This window comes from Cyprinodon tularosa, unplaced genomic scaffold (assembly GCF_016077235.1).
Source record: "Cyprinodon tularosa strain WSP-4 unplaced genomic scaffold, ASM1607723v1 ctg1509, whole genome shotgun sequence".
Taxonomy (NCBI): Eukaryota; Metazoa; Chordata; class Actinopteri; order Cyprinodontiformes; family Cyprinodontidae; genus Cyprinodon; species Cyprinodon tularosa.
The window spans coordinates 104,857-126,495 of NW_024038342.1; the positions used below are offsets into that span (position 1 = coordinate 104,857).

Consider the following 21,639-nt stretch of genomic DNA (forward strand, 5'->3'; position numbering starts at 1 on the left):
GGTTGGGTCTGCTGTGGCAGGGCTCCTCCCACAGGTGGCGCTACAGGATATTGCATCTGCTGTGTGGGCGGAGGGATGACAGGAGACACTACTGGTGCTTGTACGACTGCCTCCCCTGTTGGTGCTCCCTCGGTTGGGGGTGTGGCTGCCACAGTCAGTGCTGCTTGATGTTTGGGCTTTTCTTTTTCTTTCTTTGCTTTGGACAATTCCCCAATCTGCAGCTGGGTTAGCTTGGTGGCCAGCATCTTGCTTTGGTCCTCAAAGGCCCGTTTCTCGGCCCGATGCATGTTTACATAGTTAATAACATGCTCAGAGAACAGAGGCCAGTCCATCTTCATGAGCCCCACAACTCCGTCCAGTTTGGCTTGTACTTCTTTGGGCATGGCCTCTCTGATGTAGGTTCTGAACAGGGGGCCAGATGTCTTCTGTTCATTCCCATCACTTCCAGTCTCTGTTTTCCATTTCTGTTGAAACCTGTGCAGAAACTGGGCGGGGCTCTCATCATCCTTTAAACATTCTTGTCTCAACTTAGTTGGATCACTGCAGGTGGGGTATTTGCTACTCAAGGCTGCCCACACCTCAGGTCTTATGTGGTTGAATGGTATCTTGTCATACTGGTGTGAGGTCATGACCCTTGGAAGCTGGGCTTTGTCGAACACCTCTCTGGCTGCTGAGTGTCCTACTGTTTTGATTAGCAGCGCCTTGATGTCTCCAGCTGCCAGATTGATGCCTCCAGTGATTTCTTCCAGCTTTTCTATCCACCTGTCAGCTCCATCTGCCAACGGGGTCAGTCTTCCAGCAAGTGTGATCGTGTCCATAAATGACCATGGCACATATCTGTCTTCATGAGGTCCTTTAGACAGCAAGGGAGCTATATAATCCCCACCCTGACCTTGCTCTGTCTTCTGCTGTCGTGCTTGGGACCTGGCCAGCATTGTGCGTGGGCCGCTTCTTACTATTTGCAGATCCACGTCACATTCAGCTGCGAGTGGCTTTTGTTCTTTTGCCACTGGCCTGCTTTTTTCTTTGGACCCCTCATAAAATGGGTTCTTTGACGGCAGTATGTCTGAGCCTTCATCCTGCGTTTCAAAGTCCTCCCATTCAGTGACATCACTTTCCATTGAGGCCTCCTCCTCACATTCCGTCTCTTCTCCCTTTTTTATTCCTGCTTTGTCAATCAGGGTCATAGTCCGTGGGCTTGGCTGGTCTGGGTAATTAGCCTGGGCATCTCTTATAAGCTGCTCTGCTTCCATTCTCTTCACTTTTTCTAATTCTTCATTTCGTCTTTTCTTCTCCTTTTGTTTTTCTATTGTCTTTCTCATATCCCTTTAATATTTCACTTGTGCTTTTTCTTTTTCTCCTCTGATTAGTGAAAATTCTTTCCTCAGTTCCTCCAGCTCCTTGTCTATTTTTCCTGTCAGTGATTCGGTTTCATCCATATATGTCAACTTAGTCCTGGGTTCTGAGTGGCATGTGGGGCCCCTCTGATATGGGGTTCGTCTGCGACGTCTTGGGGTAGTGTGTAGCTATAGCGCGTGATCTTCTCCTTAGTCCCGTTAAGGATCTGTCTGATTCTTCGTCTTCACTGCTTTGATCACACTCTTCCTGCTGCGTGTCACTCATTTCTTTTTCTGCTTCTTCCTCATCTTCTTCTAACACTAATTTAAGTTGTCCTGTAATTTTTCCCTTGCTGCCTGGTTTCTCTATCATTACTGGATACTGGCCTGCTACGCTGGGGTGATAAGGTGGTGGCTTATGATCGGTATAATTGGGAGCTGTTGGACTCTTACGGTGTTCAACTTTAAAATATCGCAGGATGTCTCTCTGTTCAGCATGTTTCTGTTTTTTTATGCAAATGCATTCGGTCTCGTTTTTTATCTTTATCCCTCAATTTTTCTTCTACTTCATCACAGCATGAAGGATCAAAGCTGCCCTTTTTAGGCCAGCGATTTTTCCCAGATGTTATCTTATGGCATTCTGTCATGCATTTTTGAATTTTGCGCTTATTGGATGGATGTGTCATTATTACCAGTTTGGCAGGCGTTAGCCCCTCAGTCTGTTTGCTCACATTGGCTCCCATGGCAACCAGCAGTCACTCAACCCTTGAGGTCTGTGCCTATTCACCAACCTTTATAGTCCTTAATTAATTTTAATTTAACTGGTTCCTCTCTCTCCAATACAGATCGTGTTTTATTTTTTATTTTTTGTCTAATTATTCTACTTCTTAATTTTTAGATCTCTACAATTTGAGTTAGGATCTCTAATAAAACAAATTTATAATATTATTTTCATACTTTTACTGAGTATTCGGTTTAGTTACTCTATATTTAATGTATATAATTTTTATTCACTTATAACCTGTTTTGTAGTTTTAAATTGGGACCTTGTTAATTTATTTTATTCTTTTAACCATGTGTTTTTCAGTTACCAATTCTGTTATAGTTACCAATTCTGTTAAAACTGCATTCAGCTCGGCAAAGAACTCATGCTCTTCCTCAACACTGAAGTCCTCAGACATTTTTCTTTCGTTGTTTCTTTCTTTGCACAGGTAAACAGCACATTTCTTCTTCTACGCTTGCATTATCGGCAGAGCAGACGCTGAATGCGCACTTTCATATGGTTTGGTCTGCCGGCTTCCGTAGCGTCGTGAACACGCAGGCGCGCGCTTTCAGGAAATCCTATACACTACTGCTTATGCTCTAAAAACATTCTAAATGACTTCGTTTCGAGTAAATTCTGGATGCTACCCACTCAGGACACTTGGAATACATTGGACGAGCAGTATGGAGGAATATTGACACGTTTTTTGTGGACTTTTATGGACCGTTCTGCCTCGGGCGCCATAGACCTCCATTATTTGAATGTCAGCAGACAGCAAGAAGCCTCCCAGATCTCCAGATGCATTTGAGATATCAAAAAAGTACTCCAGAGTGTTGTTCAGCATGGGGGTGAGTAGAAAATGAAGGCTAATCATGTTTTGGGGGTACTATTCCTTTAACACGCGTACTTTAATGTTCCGGATTTATGGCTTCCACAGACTATGTCAAACGCCTTGACCAATCTGTCCCTTTACCAATCGTCCGCTCAGAACATTGCCTGTTAAGCTTAACTTATACACAAAATAATTCAAACACAGAACAGTTCAAATACAGAATAATACAAACATTAATTAATACTTAAACCATGCATTCACATATACATTCATACATACCCGGACCTTTCCCCAGCTTAGTCTGCCTTTTGTATATTCTTATATAAATACTTATTAAATTTGCAAAATACTTATTAAATTTGGAATACTAGGTTTTTTTAGGAGAGCTCTTTTGGCGCCTTACACCCACAAGCCGTCGCCGGAGGCTGGTTCCCCATTACTTTAGAAAATTATAACAAATTGTATTTCAGTTGTAAATGATGAATATTGGGCCCTTGGGGTTCCTGGCCTCCAACTGGTGCCTGCAGGTTGTCCGACGCCTGGGGCTTCCTCCTGGCTGGCTCGCCAAAAATGTCGTGGAAACTGTTATCCCAACGACTTAAATTTGAAGCTAAGTCTTATAAAAATTCTAAGTTCTCAAAAAGCTGTAAAAAAAAGTCTTCAGACAATGTTCAAAAATCAGGCAGGGGCAACTGGGTCCAGGTCCAGAGTGTTTTATTTACAGAACACACATTAGTTGTTCACCGGTGAGCAACAACTGCTGACTTACATGCAGGAAAGGGCCCCCTTTTATTCACTCCCGGGGCTCGGGGCTCTTTCATCTTGGTGGAAGACCCACCTTCAAACCATATTTTATATTTTTAATTGAAGCCTTTCTTTGATCTATCAAAGCTTTTTCCTTCACAAGTCATAGTGACATTTCTTGTAGATCATGATGACATTTAGTGCAGTTAAATCAAAAACACATCATAGTCTTAATCATCAATATGTCAAAACAATTTTTTCATCCAGTGTGACTTATGATCATAATATTACATTAACAAAAAGGTCAGCATAAGTTTAAAACTCAAAGTCCCAGTAAAACCTCCCTTTTTGTGTCAGAAGTATCGCACCGCATGCTTTGGAGATGACAATTCAATATATTACAATTAGTTCAGCTTAGCTGTGCATCCCTGTACAACCCATTCTCAATGCGTCTGTCTTACAAACAGGTCTCATCTCTGCACCCTGGTTTTCAAAGGCCTCAAATGGCCTTGGACTCCCTTGGATTGCTCCTGTTCTCCCGCTCATTCTAGGTGTTTTCCCACCCTGGTCTCATCTCTCAGACTTCAAAGGGCCCAGCTAAAAAAAGAGCCATACACACACTGTTCTCTTTCTCTCTCTTTGGCCTTAATAGCATAAATGTATTTATTGAGAAACAACTCTATATGCATTGTAAAACATTTAATTCTATTTCATTCTAATCATTGGTGCAGATTAATTCACTACAGGGGCATGCCATAGCTAACTAAGCTGTTTTAGTTCTTTGGAGAATGAAGATCAGGGGGTTTTGGCTATGAAAGGAGATATCGTAAAACCAGGGATGGTGGGTGGATGAGGATGGTGCGAACTCAGAGCAGTGGAGGAAGCCGAAGAAAGCTGGCAGGAACTTGGATTCTAGGGTTGGTTCTATGGATGGAAGAGGTTAACCTGAGATAGGATCCAAGGGTTGAGGAGGTCTGCCCTGAGAGGGAGTCCATGGGTGGAGCTGGGAAGCTCTTGTTTGCTGAAACCGTTAGGAAGCCTTAGATAGATATTTAACTCTTTAACAGTTATAAGGTTTGGATAGTGGTCGTACGAATTTTAAGAATTGAATGAGAATAAGTAAAGAAAAGGCCGATAGATGGACTTCAGCTTTCAGCACCATCATCCCACAGCATCTAATGGGCAAACTGTAACAGCTGGGCTTCAATACACCCCTCTGCTATTGGCTGCTAGACTTCCTCACCAACAGACCTCAGTCAGTCTGGGTTGGACAGAACGCCTCTGATGTCATCGGTCTAAGCCCCTCCCCTCAGGGCTGCGTCCTGCGCCCCCTGCCGTTCACCCTGATGACACACGACTGCGTCCCCAGGTTCACCACCGATCACATGGTGAAGTTTGCAGACGACACCACGGTGGTGGGCCTCATCAGAGACGACAACGACCTGGACTACAGAGAGGAGGTGGAGCAGCTGGTGGAGCAGAGATAACAGCCTGATCCTGAAGGTGGAGAAGACCAAGGAGATCATGATGGACTTAAGGAAGAAGCGGCCTAACCACGCTCCACTGCTCATCAACAGCTCAGCTGTAGAGGTGGTCAGCAGCACCACATTCATCCCAGACACCCTCACCTGGACTGGAAACACCACCTCACTGGTCCAAAGGGCCCAGAAGAGCTTGGACTTCCTGTGGAGGATGAGGAGAGCCCACCTGCCCCCCCATCCTCCCCACCTTCTCCAGAAGCACCATAGAGAGCGTTCTGAGCAGCTGTCTCACTGTGTGGTGTCTCACCCCCCCACCATGGACTGTTCTCCCTGCTGCCCTCTGGGAAGAGGCTTCACAGCATTCAATGCAGGACCAGCAGGTTCTGCAGCAGCTTCTTCCCCACCGCCATCACACTGATGAATGTTGTGTAATATGGGTTATTGTATTTTATTATTCTATTTGTTAGATTTTATGATTATAAAAAATGAAAATGTTACAACTATAAAGTTACAGTCGTTTGTTTATATCACTGTTTGTGTCATGATGGGTATCTGAATTAAGCAAAAATGCAGAACACACACGGAAACGGGGTAAAAGTTCAACAGAGTTTATTGTGGTTCACAAGCACACGATAAAGAATTAAATTAGGAACAGGTTCAGGGCTGGTTCACTAAAGTCTTGACTGGGACCGGAGACTGTTGGTTAGCAGAGTTCATAGGAAGCTAAGCGTCTAGCTTCAGGCTTAGCATGGCAGACCAAGATTTGAGCTTCCAGCTCACTGCAGAGAACAACAGGGAATATCCACATAGGATTCCTCAGGCTGAGCTTCCAGCTCATTGCAGAGAACAACAGGGAATATCCACATAGGATTCTTCAGGGTGATTCCACATAGGAACCTTCAGGTTGGCTCACCAGGGCAGATTAGCAGGTTAAGCTCTCCTAGAGCTTCAGGCTTGAGACTGGTTTCCTGTGATGCAGCTCTCCAAGAGCTTCAGACCAGAGACAGGGTTGCAGTGAGGCAGCTCTTCCTGAGCTTCAGACCAGAGACAGGTTTCCTGTGAGGCACAGACAAAGGAGAGATTAGAATCTGATCTCACACTAGAGACAACCAAGATTCAATCTGTAACAGAGGCTCAGGAAGCTAACCAACTAAGATCAACACTGCGGCGTGGAAGCAAGGTCTGGCAGGAGCTAATAAAGGGGAGGTCTCCTGATGAGTAGATGGAAATCAGGTGTGCTGGAAGGTTCCAGCTCCAGAAGACCCACGGCGCACTCTGCTGGAGACAGAGGGTAATCTCCAGATCCCAACAGTAACTCCAACCCTAAGGGAAAATAACAAAGAGCAGAACGGGATCCTCGGCGCCCTCTGGTGGGCAAGCCTGAGAATCCCAACAGAGCCCCCCCCTCAAGGGCGGATTCCAGACGCCCCCTGAAAAAGTCCAAAAAAACAAACAAAAAACAACCCACCCAGGGCGGGCGGAGGGGGCACTAAGGCAAGGAGGGCCAGAACCAACAGAAAAAAAAGTCCAAAAAACAACCCACCCAGGGTGGGCGAAGGGGGAAACAGGCCAGGAGGGCAGAAAACAAAACCAGAGTCCAGAACAAAAAACAATCCACTTATGGTGGACGAAAACAAAAGAAAAACCCAAAAAATTTCTTGGGCAACGTCTCTGGTGGCCGGTCGTGGGACCGGCAGCGGGACAGAGTCTCAGGTGGCCGGCCGAGGGACCGGCAGCGGGACAGAGTCTCAGGTGGCTGGCCGAGGGACCGGCAGCAGAGGCGTAGCAGATGCTCAGGAGGCCGACCGTTGGGACGGAGGCGAGGCCGATCCTCAGGGGGCCTACCGCTGGGCCGGAGGCGAGACAGATGCTCAGGAGGCCGACCACGGGGCTGGGGACGAAGCAGCGTCTTAGGGGGACCACCGCCCGGCCGGAGGCATGGCAGAGGTTCTGGAGGCGGCCGAGGATCCGGTAACGGAGCAGAGTCTTAGGTGGCCGGCTGCGGGGTCGGAGGCGAAGCTGACACTCTGGGGGTCTGCCATGGGGTCGGCGGTGAAGATGACGCTCCGGGGGTCTGCCGCGGGGCCGAAGGCGAAGCCGACGCCCCGGGGTTCTGCTGCGGGGCCGGAGGCGAAGTTGACGCTCCGGGGGTCTACCGCGGGGCCGGAGGCAAAGCTGATGCTCTGGGGTCCGGCCGCGGGGCCGAAGGCGAAGCAGCTTCTCAGAAGGATGACGCCCAAACTTCAGCAGGTACCCCCACGGGGTACCCCGTCCCCTCCTCGGCAGCTCAGGAACAGGCTCATTAGTGACCGCCGACTGTGGCTCAGGAGGAGGCTCTGAGGAGACCGCCAACTGCAGCGCTGGAGGAGGCTCTGAGGAGACCGCCGACAGCAGCTCTCGGATTGGAACAGGGTAATCTCCAGATCCCAACAGTAACTCCAACCCTAAGGGAAAATAACAAAGAGCAGAAGAGGATCCTCGGCGCCCTCTGGTGGGCAAGCCTGAGGATCCCAACAGTTTGTATATATATTTACTATTTTTGAAGGCTGCACTTTTAAAATAGATTAACTTGTCCAGAGAGCTGTTTCCAAAAACAAAATTTATTTTTGGCGATGAACTGAATGGAAACAGTTCCAGCCAGACAGATACATTCAGAGAGTATTGGGTGCTTGACTATGAAGAATGGATTGATTATACGGCCTTAGGAGGTTATATACCTGAGGATGCAGTTGAAGGAAACAGTGGGACGGGGTTGGGAATGAGAGACTGGGAGTGTGAGCTGCTAACTGGTGTTTAGTGGAAATCTAAATTAATCTGCACATGATTTTGGATTAATGAAATCTTTATTGATCATTTCTACGCCTGCTGCCTTATCTAAATGGATGAGGATGAATTTGTTTGATCATTGGTGCCTAAAGGATGGCTGAGATAAATATAGTATAAAAGTTTGAAGAGAATAGATGAAGGTGAAATTAATACTTGCTGGAGAGAGCTAAGCTCTGGGGGCCATTTTGCTGTAAGGGCAGAAAGCTATTGGGGGGGGGTGGGCTGCGTCTCTATACACAGCAAATTTTGCAGTGTTAAATCAACACTTATAGAGTTAAATTTAACACTATATCCGAGTGTATTTGGTCCTTATCAAAATAATGTTGAATTAACTCTTTCCAAAGTGTTGAAATTTCAGAGTGAAATTAACTCAGAATTGAGTTAAAATTTAACACCGGTTTACACTGTACAGTGTTAATAGAACTTAACACTGTAGGTTATTAACACTGGAGAGAGTTAAAATGATTCTCAGGAGTGTTGAAGAGTTACACTATTGGGGTGACAAATCAACTCTGATACAGATACTTTTTAACCTTGCACTGAGTTAATGGAGGTGAACACTGAAGACTCATAACTGTGTTAACTGTTCACTATTAATGTCTTGATTTACACTGTTGCAGTGAAAAAACCCCAACTCAAATTGAGTCAAATCCTAAAAGCCATTAACACTGTACAGATAAATATTTACACTTTTGTAGTGTTAAATTGCATCTATTACACTTTTTATAAATATCAATGAATAAAAACAAGTTATTGCAAAAATACATTTCAGAACTTTTATTTCACAAAAGCATGTTAGAAAAATATTTAATTTGGCATTTTTAACCATTACAAACATACTCCAGAAACCATTTACATATGCAGCATTTAAAGGAGAAAAAAAAAAATGAAGTCATGCAATAGGTGTACCTGCCGTGCCAGGTATCCTAATGCAACTTGTTTGCATGCACATAAACTTTTGGGTGCACAAGACAATGTAACAGGTCATAACAGTGTACCACTTAGCAGCACTGGCCCCAAGCCTACATAAAATGACAATATGGAACAACATATAAGGCCATATGTCCTATACTTCATTTGAAGAGTGAACAATAAGAAGTAAAAGATAATTTATGTGCAAAACTCTCCATAAAACTGTTCATATGCAGCATTTAAAAAAAGAAAAAAAAAGTGAATTGACATGCAATAGGTGTACCTGCCGTGCCAGGTATCCTCATGCAACGTATTCATATGCACAAAAATGTGTGCCTGCTGCTCCATTACTGGGCCCCTGATAAACAGCTTATATGAAGTTGAACACGAACACTTAAGAACACTGACCCTAGGTCTGCATAAAATGACAATATGGAACAACATATAGGGCGTTATCTGTGGTACCATACTTCATTTGAAGATCAAACGGTTTAAAGTAAAATAACTCACTTATGTGCAACACTTTTAAAACATTATCTGGATGCAGCCTGACCTTAAAGGCATGGTAATGATTATCAAAACACAAGGTTTCCATCAGTTTTCCACAGAGCAAGACACAGTCATCTTTTACAGCAATCACGTCAATCTTACAAAAAACAGGCATCTCATCTGTTACTTCAGTACATATAAGTCACGACGGTATTCTGTACCGTAATATTTGATCCATTTGGCAGAAAATACACTGGTTGACAAAACTGTTCCAAATTTTGCAGCAATTGCTGTGCCCTGTTTTAACTCATTAAGAGTCACCATCTTTCCTGGACCTAAAGTTAATTTTTCCTTGCCAAAAGATTCACGAACCAGTGCCATATAACTTTGGTGCTTTTTTGCTAATGTCTTTGTAATGTTTTTAAAACTCTTTAATTGTCGTTTGAAGAAATTATGTTTAGCTTCGTAACGCATGCACCATGTGTGTAAAATGGGACCGATTTTCCTTATGCTACGAGGGTAATGTATCATGAAATGATACTTTGGCAAGAGATTTATTTCAGGAAATATTTGCTTGAACAACTGATGATGATTGATGATTAAATGTTTGAGGTATATGGTCATGCCCTCTGACAGGACTGGGGAAAATACAATATTGACAATCTGTAAAAGCAAAATTAAAAGATCCCAATGTTTGTCATCTGTTTCAATCAAATCACCAAATAACAAAGGCATATTGCGTAATAAGCACCAAGATTGTATGGCATTTAGTCCCAGGTCATTACTACCATCCCTTAACTTATCTGTTGGCAGAGGTGGACGGTTTCGCTGCTGGCTGAAACCATAATCATATGCATGTATTCTACCAGCCACTTGTTCAGCACTTAGAAAGTTACTTTGAATGTACTTCAGAATCAGTTTCGCCTCAAACTGACCAACCCCCTCTAAAATATCATGCACTATATCAACAGAGAAGTTGTTGGCTGTGTTGAAATATTGAAGTGAATTCAAAAGACAAATGCGCTTCACACCATATACATGAGGCAGCCTTGGGTCTGTTTGTACAGTCTGACAGTGCTGTGAATGTGTATTGATAGCTCTGAAGACAACTTCCGGATCATCTTCACAGAATACAGTTTGAAAACGGTGTTTTTCAAGGAGACAAAAACGACAACAATATCGAGCCCCAAATGATTCCACAAAGCCAAACAGGCCATGTAAACCAAGATTGTCCCCAGTAACCTGAACCAAAGTACCACGAATCTTGTGTTCAACATTTGGAATTTGAAGTCCCTCTGTCTCAAGCACTTTCAGATCACAAACAAGTGGTTCAAGTATCAAATTAAAACTGTATCGCTTGATATCCTGTGCATGGAATAGAGCACACAAATGAATATTGTTTAAAGATGAATTAAAAATTGGGGGGAAATTTCTTAAAGTAAAATATATAGCGCCTAATTTATGCAAACCCTTTTTGGATCCCAAGACATTTGCAGTTTCAAAATCATCATAAAAAAGCTGAATCTGCAAGGCATCGTTTTCTATTGAGAATAGGGGACTTTCTTTAAAATAAGTGGCATCTCTCAAGTCTGCATACACACCTTCCCTGGGAATATACCTGGGCTTGAACATTTCTGCAGTATCACCTTCTTGTAAAATACTCTTCAGTGTTTCCAAAATGGGAATATATGCAAATGTATCAGTTACAATGACTTGATCATATGTCCCAGTAGTTTTGTTTCTCCTGCTGTCAAATCTTGTGCCAAGCACTTTTTGTACAGGCTCAGAAAGTCCCCATTTTTCTCGTAAATGTTTGTTTAGTTTTGCTTCTGAATTTAAAGGTGTGAATGGATTTTCTAATACTTGGAAGGACTGTTCAATTTTTTTTCTTTGTTCTTCATCCTGTGGAGACAAGCACTGTAAAGCTAAATCCTTAGCCTGGCTGTGGATTTCAAAAATGACTTCTTCCATGGCTGACACAAACCTCGCAACATTAGACTGACTTAATCCAGCTGCTTTTACTTGTGCAATAGCAGTAGTACACATATCTGTAGTGCTGATATTTGACTTGGTCAGCAGAGTACCGGTAGATGTTGTGGCCGACTCTACATTAGTTGTCACCAGCTCTCCTGCATCACCAAGGTCTGCTCTGCTTGAACTGACGTTAACTTGTTGATTAGTATTGTCAGTGTGCTTGGCATTTAAATGTTTTCTAAACCCAGAAAATGTTCCAAGCACACGGCCACATCCAGTCTGAGAACATTTAAGACGAAGATTTTTTCCATCCAAGTAACCATGAACTACTCGTAAATGCCTAACAAGAGTATTCGCAGAAGGTAATTCAGACTGACAGACAAAACACTTCATGACTGAACAGATCCATTCGTGTACTAATGAAGCAACCGAGCCCGAACTTCAGCTACACGAGGACTCTCCTTGACTTTTCTAACATCTATGTTGTACACAGTGGTCTGGATGAACGTGAACATGTTGTACAGCATCGGGTGGTATGTTGTTGCAAAAACATAATGCGCTTTAAACAGTTCGTCAAAGGCACCAATTGAAGAGGCCGAACTGCAAGCGATGGCACTTTTGTCAAGTATGATGAAAAATTGGTGGGCTGATTTCCTACTTCGTCCTATAGCTAGGAGGTAGGGCTGTGTGCTTGTTGTGATAGAATCCAGATGTTCTTGGATACTGGTTCCTGACTGACAAAACAAAAACACAAAACAGAGTATTACAATTACATGGTGGCAATATTACACAAATAAATAATAAATTAACACGTTTTTTTGTTTATGTATAGCGTTTAACTGTATGTGATCATGAGTAAAACCAAGGCTCCCTCAATGAAACGTCGTTGAATAAAATAGATAAATAAAAAACAAAAAAAACAAACCTTCTTGAAGACTAACAGATGCTTCTCTGCTTGGGAAGCAGACACCTTTCCTGGTCTCTTGCGGCCTTGGGCAGAGGGGGGAATCAGGTGTAACAGCAGCAAAATTGATGCGAGGTCACTGTCCCAACCTGTAATCACACAAATTTGATGTTAAGTAGAAAATCAGCAAATTTTAGTTATTCTGCTATTTCAATATTTTCCCTTTCAACAAAATACAAGGCAGCAGGTGTATATGATCATCAGTTCTGTTTCTACTGAGCTATTTTATATTTAAAACTTTCACTACTCCTAACACAAAACATTTTTGAAGCATTTCACATTTGAATAAATCTATTGCACCTCAGGGCAACAGTAGCTGTGCTGTTCATACACAGCACTACTATAAAAATGTGCTAACCAAAAGGCACTGCAAATATGCTTTTATTTTGTTATTGTCCCACAGTGTAAGAAATTGTGTTAAAAGTTTAACTTGTGTTGTAAATGAATTATTCAATATTTATATGAAGTATAGGACATACAGCCCCCGAATTGCCTTACTTAACTCTTACATGGGCTATGGTTAAACACACAAGTGTAAGTGGAATGTGGAAAAAGTCAAGCTTACCAATGTCGTCATCCACTTCAGTGCCATCCTCAGGAGTGTCAGCTGCCAGGAGGAGATCTTCAAGCTCTCTGGTCGATGGAAGCTTTCTGCATTGTTGGATGATCTTTTTCTTGAATGCGGTTGTCCATTTCTCCAGAAACTTCCCCGAGACATCTTCCCCAAACATCAGAACAAAATCCTGTTCCACCTAGAGTATGGATAAATTAGAACTAAGATTTCACAGCCCAACAAGTTACGTTCATTGTTGACTGCCAGTAAAATATACATATCCTTTTTAAAAATGTCAATCAGAAATATTTACCAAGCCTTTGACATCCTTGAAACGTGGAAAGACAGACAGTATGTTGCTTGACTGCTGTGGGTCGAGGACCATGTTGCGGCGGAAGTCAAATGTCAGCTTCATCTTTTTCTTGATGGTGTCCTCATCAGCTGAATGTTTCATCAATGCCACAGCTTCCTTACACTCATCTTCACTCAGGACAATCTCTGGGACAAACTGGGGCTCTCGTCTGGCAGCTGGTCCTCCAGGTCCATCTTCATGAGATGCTCCTGCAGATGATGCTACATATACAAAAAACAAGATAATCGTATAAAGATAAGAAAAAAAACTCTGACCAAAGAAAATTTTTCAGAATTAATTTAGTGTTACTTTCATATGATGATCGACGTTCTTTGGCAGCAGATCTCTGAATAGTTTTAATTCTCCAGGCCAGGTACCCAGACCCACTTTCACCATCATAATAATGCTCCTTTGATGATAAAGAATAAACATAGTCCGTTAATTAGATTGAAGGTGCTTCCCATTTGATTTTGACATAACAAAAAAAGTGTGTTATTTGAATATACCACCTCCCACTTCTGCACCCTCATCCTTCATATAACCCCACCCACATAAAAAAGTGATGCAGGAAATAATAAAAAAAAACTTGCAACTTAAAAAGTTATGTATGCAGAGCAATTTTATCACTTAAAGATGAAAGTAGCTATTGAAATATACTGTTAGAAATCAAAATGTTTCAGTTTAACATTTGACACTATCACAGCCATTATATTGTCTATATTACATTGACTTACAGAGCCAGTCCTAGAGAATGGATCACTGAGGTGGGGAAACAAGCTCACAATACCTCTGGCATACATTTCTTTTACCTGTCTGGGTGGTGATGTACTGCAACATTGAAATGAGAAAAAAAAATATAGATGTCTTAGTTGTATGCACTGATTTTAATGAAAGTTTTACTGAGCTAAACAGAAAGGATTGACAAATTACCCATTCTTCTCTGTTATGTCAGCCGCTAGTATGTTCACCATTTTCCTTCTGGTTTCATCTGTCAAGGACTTGTTTCGATTATATTCATTTATAATGCTTTCCCCACCTGGCTTCTTGGTCAAAATGGTTTCTACCAACTATAAGCAAAGAGGAAGAAAAAAGGGATAGTACACCCACAGAATGATGTACCTTTATATTCTCCTCACCCTCATGCTAAGCAGGACTCTGGAACACGTTTTTAATGTCTCAAATGCAGCCGGAAATTCAAAATTGTCTCCGATCTCTGGCTGCATTTGAATATTAAAAAAGTGTTTCAGAGTCTTGCTCAGCATGAGGGCGAGCAGAAAATGAAGGCACATCATTCTGTGGGTGTACTTATCTTTTAAGAATACATCATAAAGACATATGAACCGAATGGTTATTAAAATGCCACTTTAATAGGAAAAAAAAAAAAACACCACCACCACTTTGAAGACCTAACACTGTTTTACTATATTAATTCTTACATGTTTGGCTTCTGTGTCCAGCCTCTGCCGTTTACTGGAAGGACTCTCTGAAAGGATGATTGTGTCTTGAGAATCAGACGAATTGAGGGATGATGGTTCCGATTGCTCAGGAGACACCATAGAAACAGATTCTGTTCATGACAGGAGCAGATTGAAGGAAAAATGTTTATCACACTAAACTTGTATTTTATTCAATACTGTAATATAAATTACATATGCAACTGAGACAAACCAGTGTCAAGTTTGATGGTTAGCACTCCAGTTGAGGGATCCTTAACTACATCCTCAAATACATCATCATCCAACTCAGTTCCCGAAGTGTCAAAAACTTTCACATCTTCTGTCAGAGCTGGCACACCAAACTTTGCAAATGCTATAGGAAGACAAATACCTATGTCAATCAAACTTATAAATATTTTTCTAATGCTCACAAAAATCCAATAAATCTTTTTATGAGGAGAGACACTCTTCCTATGGAGGATAAAAAGCCCAAATTAAATAAATAAATACAGCATTAAATATTTAAATGTGTCAATAATTAATTAAATGTGTAATTAAATATAAAGTGCCACAATTAAATAAATAAATAAATACAGCGATAAACAATTAAATGTGTAATTCATTAAATAAATAAGGAATTAAATATATAAATGTGTCATTAATTTAATAAAATACGTCTTCATTTTATTTAAAAATATATATATAATTATTTCAGTGTGCATTTAATGATTTCATGCGACACAGGACCTTGAAATAATTAAATGCACACTGAAATAATTATATCTATTTTTTTTTAATAAAATGAAGATGTATTTTATTAAATTAATGACACATTTATTTATTTAATTGTGGCACTTTATATTAGTGACGTGGTTTTAATTAATGACACATTTATTTATTTAATTGTGGCACTTTATATTAGTGACGTGGTTTTAATTAATGACACATTTATTTATTTAATTCCACATTTAATTATTGACACATTTAATTATTTATTTAATTTTGGCACTTTTTATCCTCCATATATTTCCAGTTATTCGAAGCACTTAAAAGCTTGCAGCACAAAAGTAGACTCCAAAGTCGATTTCTTACCTGCGACCAAAAACTCTTTCAGATTCGGCTCTGTTATTCTGACAAATTTTTGGACATCACCCAGTCTGGTTTTAATCAACATGATTCCTGCAGCACACAATTGAACATGGTCAAAGTTGTATATGGTCATTACATAAAAAAAATACAGCAAGTGGATGACATACAAGAGCATCCCCGTAGCATCACAAACGTTCAAGATTAATGTTCAATGGGAGGGGGGTGCGAAAGCTGATGACTGACTGTACACCTTACACTGCGACAGATAAAATTTTACAAGGATGTATTCCCGTTCTACTACAAATCATGCAAATATACTCTGCTTACTCTGTACGTCGACAAAGCCGAAGAAAAGCATGCCGCTATTATTCAAACTGCTTCCTAAAGTTTAACGTAGCCTTATGTTAAACCACATCCTCAAATATCACCGTTAGACCAGTAATGCAAACGTTTAATTTAGCAACTTACGTAAACCATTGCCAGTTTAGAAGAAAACGAAATAAATATAAAGGTGGAAATGGCGTCTACTTGATGGTTTTAATGTTACAGTTGATTTTGAACCGCGTTTAAAACGGCGCGGGGTAATTTTTCCTCATACCGTGACAATTTTTAAAGCATTTTTATCAATAATAAAACCAAGCTATACTTCTAAATCAAGTGCAACAGTAAGTTAATTACCTTGCGGTACTGGTCAACTTGGAAACGCGCGCGTTTTAAGCTAGGTTTTCACTCAGTCACGTTAGCCGTTTTGAATTTGTGGTGTAAAAAAAAAAAAACGTGCTAAAATACGGAGCCAAACAACAAGGTGTTCCCATAAAACACATTTTTTGTTAAATCCCAACATAGAATTCGGATAAAAAGTGATAACACTTACCACAATCGTTCGAAGAGGAGAGGAGATAACCTGTAACCACCCCGCCAGAAAAGTCTAGAAACGGTTGAAGATGGAAAAAGTGGGTGGAGCTTTCAAGAGTCACGTTAACACGCCGTCTTTGAACTCTGATGATTTTCACCAACACTAGGGGGCATTCTACTCAACCTGTTGTTGCTTTTACTCAGAAAGAGGAAATATATTTTAACACAGCGTATTTAACACTGCCAAATTTGCTGTGTAGAGCTGGATGACGTCAGGGTGACTGAGATGGTCGTTGTAAAAGAAAGATGTTCCATTCCTAGAGGAAAGGAAATGACACCAGAGGAGCATTTCCATTGAGGATGACTGAACCACGGAGGGAGAGAAAACTGGCTGCTTTTTCTAAGAGATGTTAGATGCCAGATCTCCTCTGTGGGATGATTGATCCTTTAGGTACCGATAAGGATTAGCAGCTGTTGTTTGGAACACCTGTCTGTGAAGAGGAAGTCTGTGAGAAGCAGGGTGGATGGATTGATCTTTTCCAGGTGTGCTTGAAAGGAGGAGGAATCTAGAGTAATGCTAAATAGATTCTATGGAGGTCTGAGGGCTGATGGTTTTCTCTTTGGAAACTGGAATGCCCAGTTCTGAGGAGGCTTCGGTCAGAGAGCTGAGACCAAATGAGGAGGTAAGGATCAGGGAGCGACCATCAGAAAGAAGATGGATGACACAGGGAAGTTTGGAATTGTTAATGAGAATCCAGCATAACTCTTCTCAGAGAGAATAAAACATTTTGGGGCTACGAATGGGAGGCAAACTGCTAAGTTGAATTCTATTCAGTTTATTTCTATAGCTCCAATTCACATCATGTCATCTCAGGTCACTTTCCAGTTCACCAGATCATCCAGTTAGATTGATTCAAAGTTTTCTATCTAAGGAAAACCAGCTGATTGCATCGACTCATTGACTCTTCAGCAATCCCTCACACTAAGCATGCTTGTAGCGACAGTGGAGAGGAAAAACTCCCTTTGAACAGGAAGAAACCTCCAGCAGAACCAGGCTCAGTGTGAGCGGCCATCTGCTGAGGCCCACTGGGGTTCAAGGAGACAGAAGCAGACATAGAAAAAGAAGCATAGATACAAAAGGCAACTGTAAAAGTTGCCCCCGTCCAGGAAACACACAGCCAGGCAGATGGAGGACAGAATATTTGCATGTGTCACTGGGTATATTAAGGGACAGTGTAGCCACAAACCAGAATGCTGTGGTGAAGATGCAGCAACTCTCTTCTGTCATAACCAGCCATGAAACTAGAGTGTTATTAAAATACTATGAGTTCTGTCACATATCCATGCTGCTCTGCTCCGATAGATGTGTCAATCAGTACATATGAGAAATATCTCAGTTATTTCAATGACAAAGTATCAGGAAACTCACCTGTGCTCATTTTAAGGTGTTCCTTCCTGCTTCTCCTACACTCAGCTGTGTTTAAGGGATTTAAGCCAGTTTCTCTGATCTTATTTACTGAGGTCATTCAACACATGGAACAAACCAACTGTCCCTTTGACATTGTCCCTGAATGGTGAAGGAGGTTTTTAATACTGTTAGTGTGAGTCTCCTTAAGCAAGGCTTCTAGGAGAGAGAAGGAGGACACGGAGGTAAGCTTAAGTCTAAACAATCTGTTCAGTCTTAGGAGAGCTAGCAGGCAGGTTACCACTGAGTGGAATTTTAACCGACTGGCGTCCGTCCCAGGGAATCCACTCCTCTAAATACTGCTCCCTGATTGCGTCCAATTGGAACCAGCTGGAGGCTCGTCAGGACTGGAGTCTGAGGAGGAAAAGGTAAGAAAGAACCCTAACACAGCTCAGCACACAATCCAGTGGGCCCAACATGGTCCAGATGAAACAGCAATAAATGGTTTGGTCCTCATTTCCTGCGTCGCATCAGTTCTCCCCGTCTGTCACAGGTAGTTCGCTTGATCCAGGCTTTAAAGGGGAACGCCAGTTTTTTTCCATTGGGTCCTTGATTTTACGTTATTCCATCATGATCTACTCACCCATATGAGTTTGGTGTCATTTGGAGCCGTTCTGAAGATATTTTTTGTGTAGAAAGCCCTAAAAAGAAAAGGAGACGACGTATTTGGACAAAGACACAGCTGAGCAAACATGGCTACTACGGTCTGTCAGTTTGACAGAAAGAACTCCATTTCACTCATTATATCCCCGCCATGCTGCTGGGTTTACAGAACAATCCTTGTTTGCCAACTGAATGATTTGCCCACGACGGTTGGGACCTCACGATTCCTGATCGGGACGCGGTCGTGAGAGGCTGGTCGCCCCTCGTAACCCGCTGTACACTACACGACTCACGACGCACAATCAGGCTGAAAGTCGGCCTGATCGAAAGATTGCTGCATGAATGGAAAATCCCCCTGAAAATCACAGAGTGTACGGCGGGCGTTAGCAGCAGCTAAATGCTAGCAGCTAAACTCTAGCAGCTAAACGCTATAGGATATTTACATGAAATAACTGCCTTTGTTCCTTCATCAGGTAAACCGATGATCCACCAGATTCACCTGAATAAAAGTCATTTTCTGGAAATGATCCAACTGATAGCTTATTATTCAGCTAAAAACGACTTCTTCTCCCTGTATTACGCTACTACAGCAGGCTGGATATGTGCATCGGTCACAAAGTCCTCTGCTGCTCTTGCATGTGATTCGCTGCAGCTTCTGTTTCTCTCCAGCTGATTAAGATGATTGGATTCTATAGAACGCAACGTTTCCAAGGAGATATGAAGCCCCTGATCGGACCAACGGTTCTTCCATACACCGCTGCCTCTAAAAGGATCCTTCATCCACTTAGCTTTGTATAGATATTGCCTAATTAGAGTGTGTAATTCAAGACTGGTGAAGAGTGCATTCAAAATTTAACATTAAAATCTAATCATCTTTAACTTCTCAGCTGCTTGTTGGATCGACACCAAACTTTGCTACATATGTAACCAAGACGTTGCATTTGCAGTTTATTATTTTTATTTCCTTCATTACCGGAAAATTAAGACGTTTTGTATGTAGATATCTGTGTTTTTAGGTGGAAGTACATTTCTGCAGATTTAACTCTTCTTTTACTCAGGCCCAGTTGAATTTCCACATTTTCACATGGACTTCCTCCTCCAGGGCCTTTATGTTGGTTGATAACATGATTAGTAGTACAGGCAGGTTACCAGCTGAGAAAAGCTTTATGAACTATGACTTTCTTTAGAAAAAAGACCTGCAGGCTTAAGAAATGAAGGAAATAAACAGTTTAGGCACAAAAATAAACAGAAGAACTGATCTAGAAGTACTTTCTAAAATAAAGTAAGAAGTACACAGCAGTACTAGCTCATTTAGAGGCTTCATCTAGGAGAGAAATTGCTGAATAGCTCCGAGCAAAGGGAGCATCCTTCCTGTGGAACCTTGAAAAAGAAAATAATTTTAATGCAAAGAACAAAAGACGTCTTTGTGTGAAAAAGGACAGATTTTTCCTTTATTTATTTCATTCACATTTCCATCCATGCAACAATACAGGAAGGAGTAAAACAGTTCACATTATGTGTTGTCATATTAGTAATATTTCAATAAACATGAATTAGAAGAAAATAACCAATAAAATCATCTATATTTTAATCTGAAGCGAAAGTACAGAGAAGCATGAAGATCTACTGCGGGCCCCGCCTGATCGGGGCCTGACCTTTAAAACAACTTTTCATTTCCTGATAAAAACCACCACCGCTAAAATGAACAATCAACTAATAAAGCTAAATGAAACAAGCAGAAATATGTAGGAATAACAAAATATTTGGCTGTTGATGATTGGTGACTGATTGTGTTTAGGTTTGTTGTGAAGGTATCAGTTACTGATGAGCCAGGACTTCCTCCTCTACTTTAGCTAAGATCTCTGCCTTCTCTTTCAGTTTGATCAGAGACTGGACCCTGTCCCTCCAGCCTTCTCTGGCCTCCTTTTCCTCCCCTTTGATGAGCAGGTCCATGTATTCTGGAGTGGTGAGGGGATTTGGGTTCAGGATTATCTCTTTCATTCTGTTCAGGCACTTTGCAGACTCTGCGATCAGTTTCACCACATCATCCTGCATAGATCTATACTCAGACATAAGCTTTGCCATCAGATCCTCTAAACTCACCTTCTGTCCCCAGACTGTCTCATATTTTTCTTTCAGCTGTTTCACCGTTTCTGTTTTGTTAATTTGATCATATTCCCATCTGAAGCTCTGGTTTGAATGCACGTTCCAAAAGCATTTCCCTGGACACACCGTGCAGTACCCTTTGCTCCCCATTGCTGAACATCCTTTTTTACCGTCATCATTTGGGATGCCACAAGGGTAGTGACAGGTCACATAACACTGCATGCAGTTGGTGATGTATTTTCCAGTGTTAGAAATATCAACCTGCCTGTTTTTCCTCTTAGTGACATGAAACTCAAAGTTTTCATTGCGTCTGATCTCTGCTTCGTGCTCTTTCAGTTTGTGGTTGGTCTCCCTGATATCCTCAAGCTTGGATAAGCTAAGTTTAACCTGCTTCTGCAGTTCCTCCACGTTACTCTCCAGTTGCTTTCTTTCTTCCTGTAACTCAGTGGTCATTGTCAATCTAATGGTTCTAATGTTAGTTAGACTGGCAAAGAAAGCGGCCATGCTCTTTGTCCCCATGTTCCAAAACTCAAAGCTTTTCTCTTCATAGCACCAAATCATGCGTCTTACCCATGAGGATTTGTTGTAAGCAAACAGCACCGAGTTATTGAATTGGAAGTGAGCTGGCAGCCCGTCTGCACCTGTAGGACATGGGACAGCGGACACTTTAATGGCCTCTAGAACCGGTGGCTGCTGCTCATCTGCAAATGTCACCAAGATCCTGATGTTCTCTGCCACACCTTTGCCAAAGATTGAAAGTGCTGAATCAAACATGGATCTTTGTGATGATGTCAGCTCAGTTAAAGCCGCCTCAACTACGACACACACAGCATCAATGTCACCAATACCTTCCTGGTT

At 41.8% G+C, this 21,639-nt stretch overlaps 1 protein-coding gene and 1 long non-coding RNA gene across 2 annotated transcripts; one reads left to right on the forward strand and one right to left on the reverse strand.

The window, feature by feature from the left end:
* Window positions 1-7,067: 7,067 nt before the first annotated feature.
* LOC119779760 lies at window positions 7,068-16,690 on the reverse strand. Its single transcript, XM_038279538.1, has 12 exons — window positions 16,627-16,690; window positions 15,756-15,842; window positions 14,896-15,036; window positions 14,664-14,794; window positions 14,158-14,294; window positions 13,962-14,055; window positions 13,544-13,636; window positions 13,189-13,497; window positions 12,888-13,074; window positions 12,284-12,411; window positions 12,017-12,092; window positions 7,068-7,273 (listed from the first exon to the last, which is right to left on the reverse strand). Exons 2-12 carry the CDS (start codon window positions 15,835-15,837, stop codon window positions 7,068-7,070), a joined length of 1,584 nt encoding a protein of 527 aa, XP_038135466.1. The 5' UTR covers window positions 15,838-15,842; window positions 16,627-16,690.
* A 1,531-nt stretch (window positions 16,691-18,221) lies between these two features.
* LOC119779758 lies at window positions 18,222-18,528 on the forward strand. The gene is made up of 2 exons (XR_005280283.1): window positions 18,222-18,257; window positions 18,352-18,528. It is a non-coding gene; the product is annotated as an uncharacterized LOC119779758 (long non-coding RNA).
* Window positions 18,529-21,639: the final 3,111 nt, after the last annotated feature.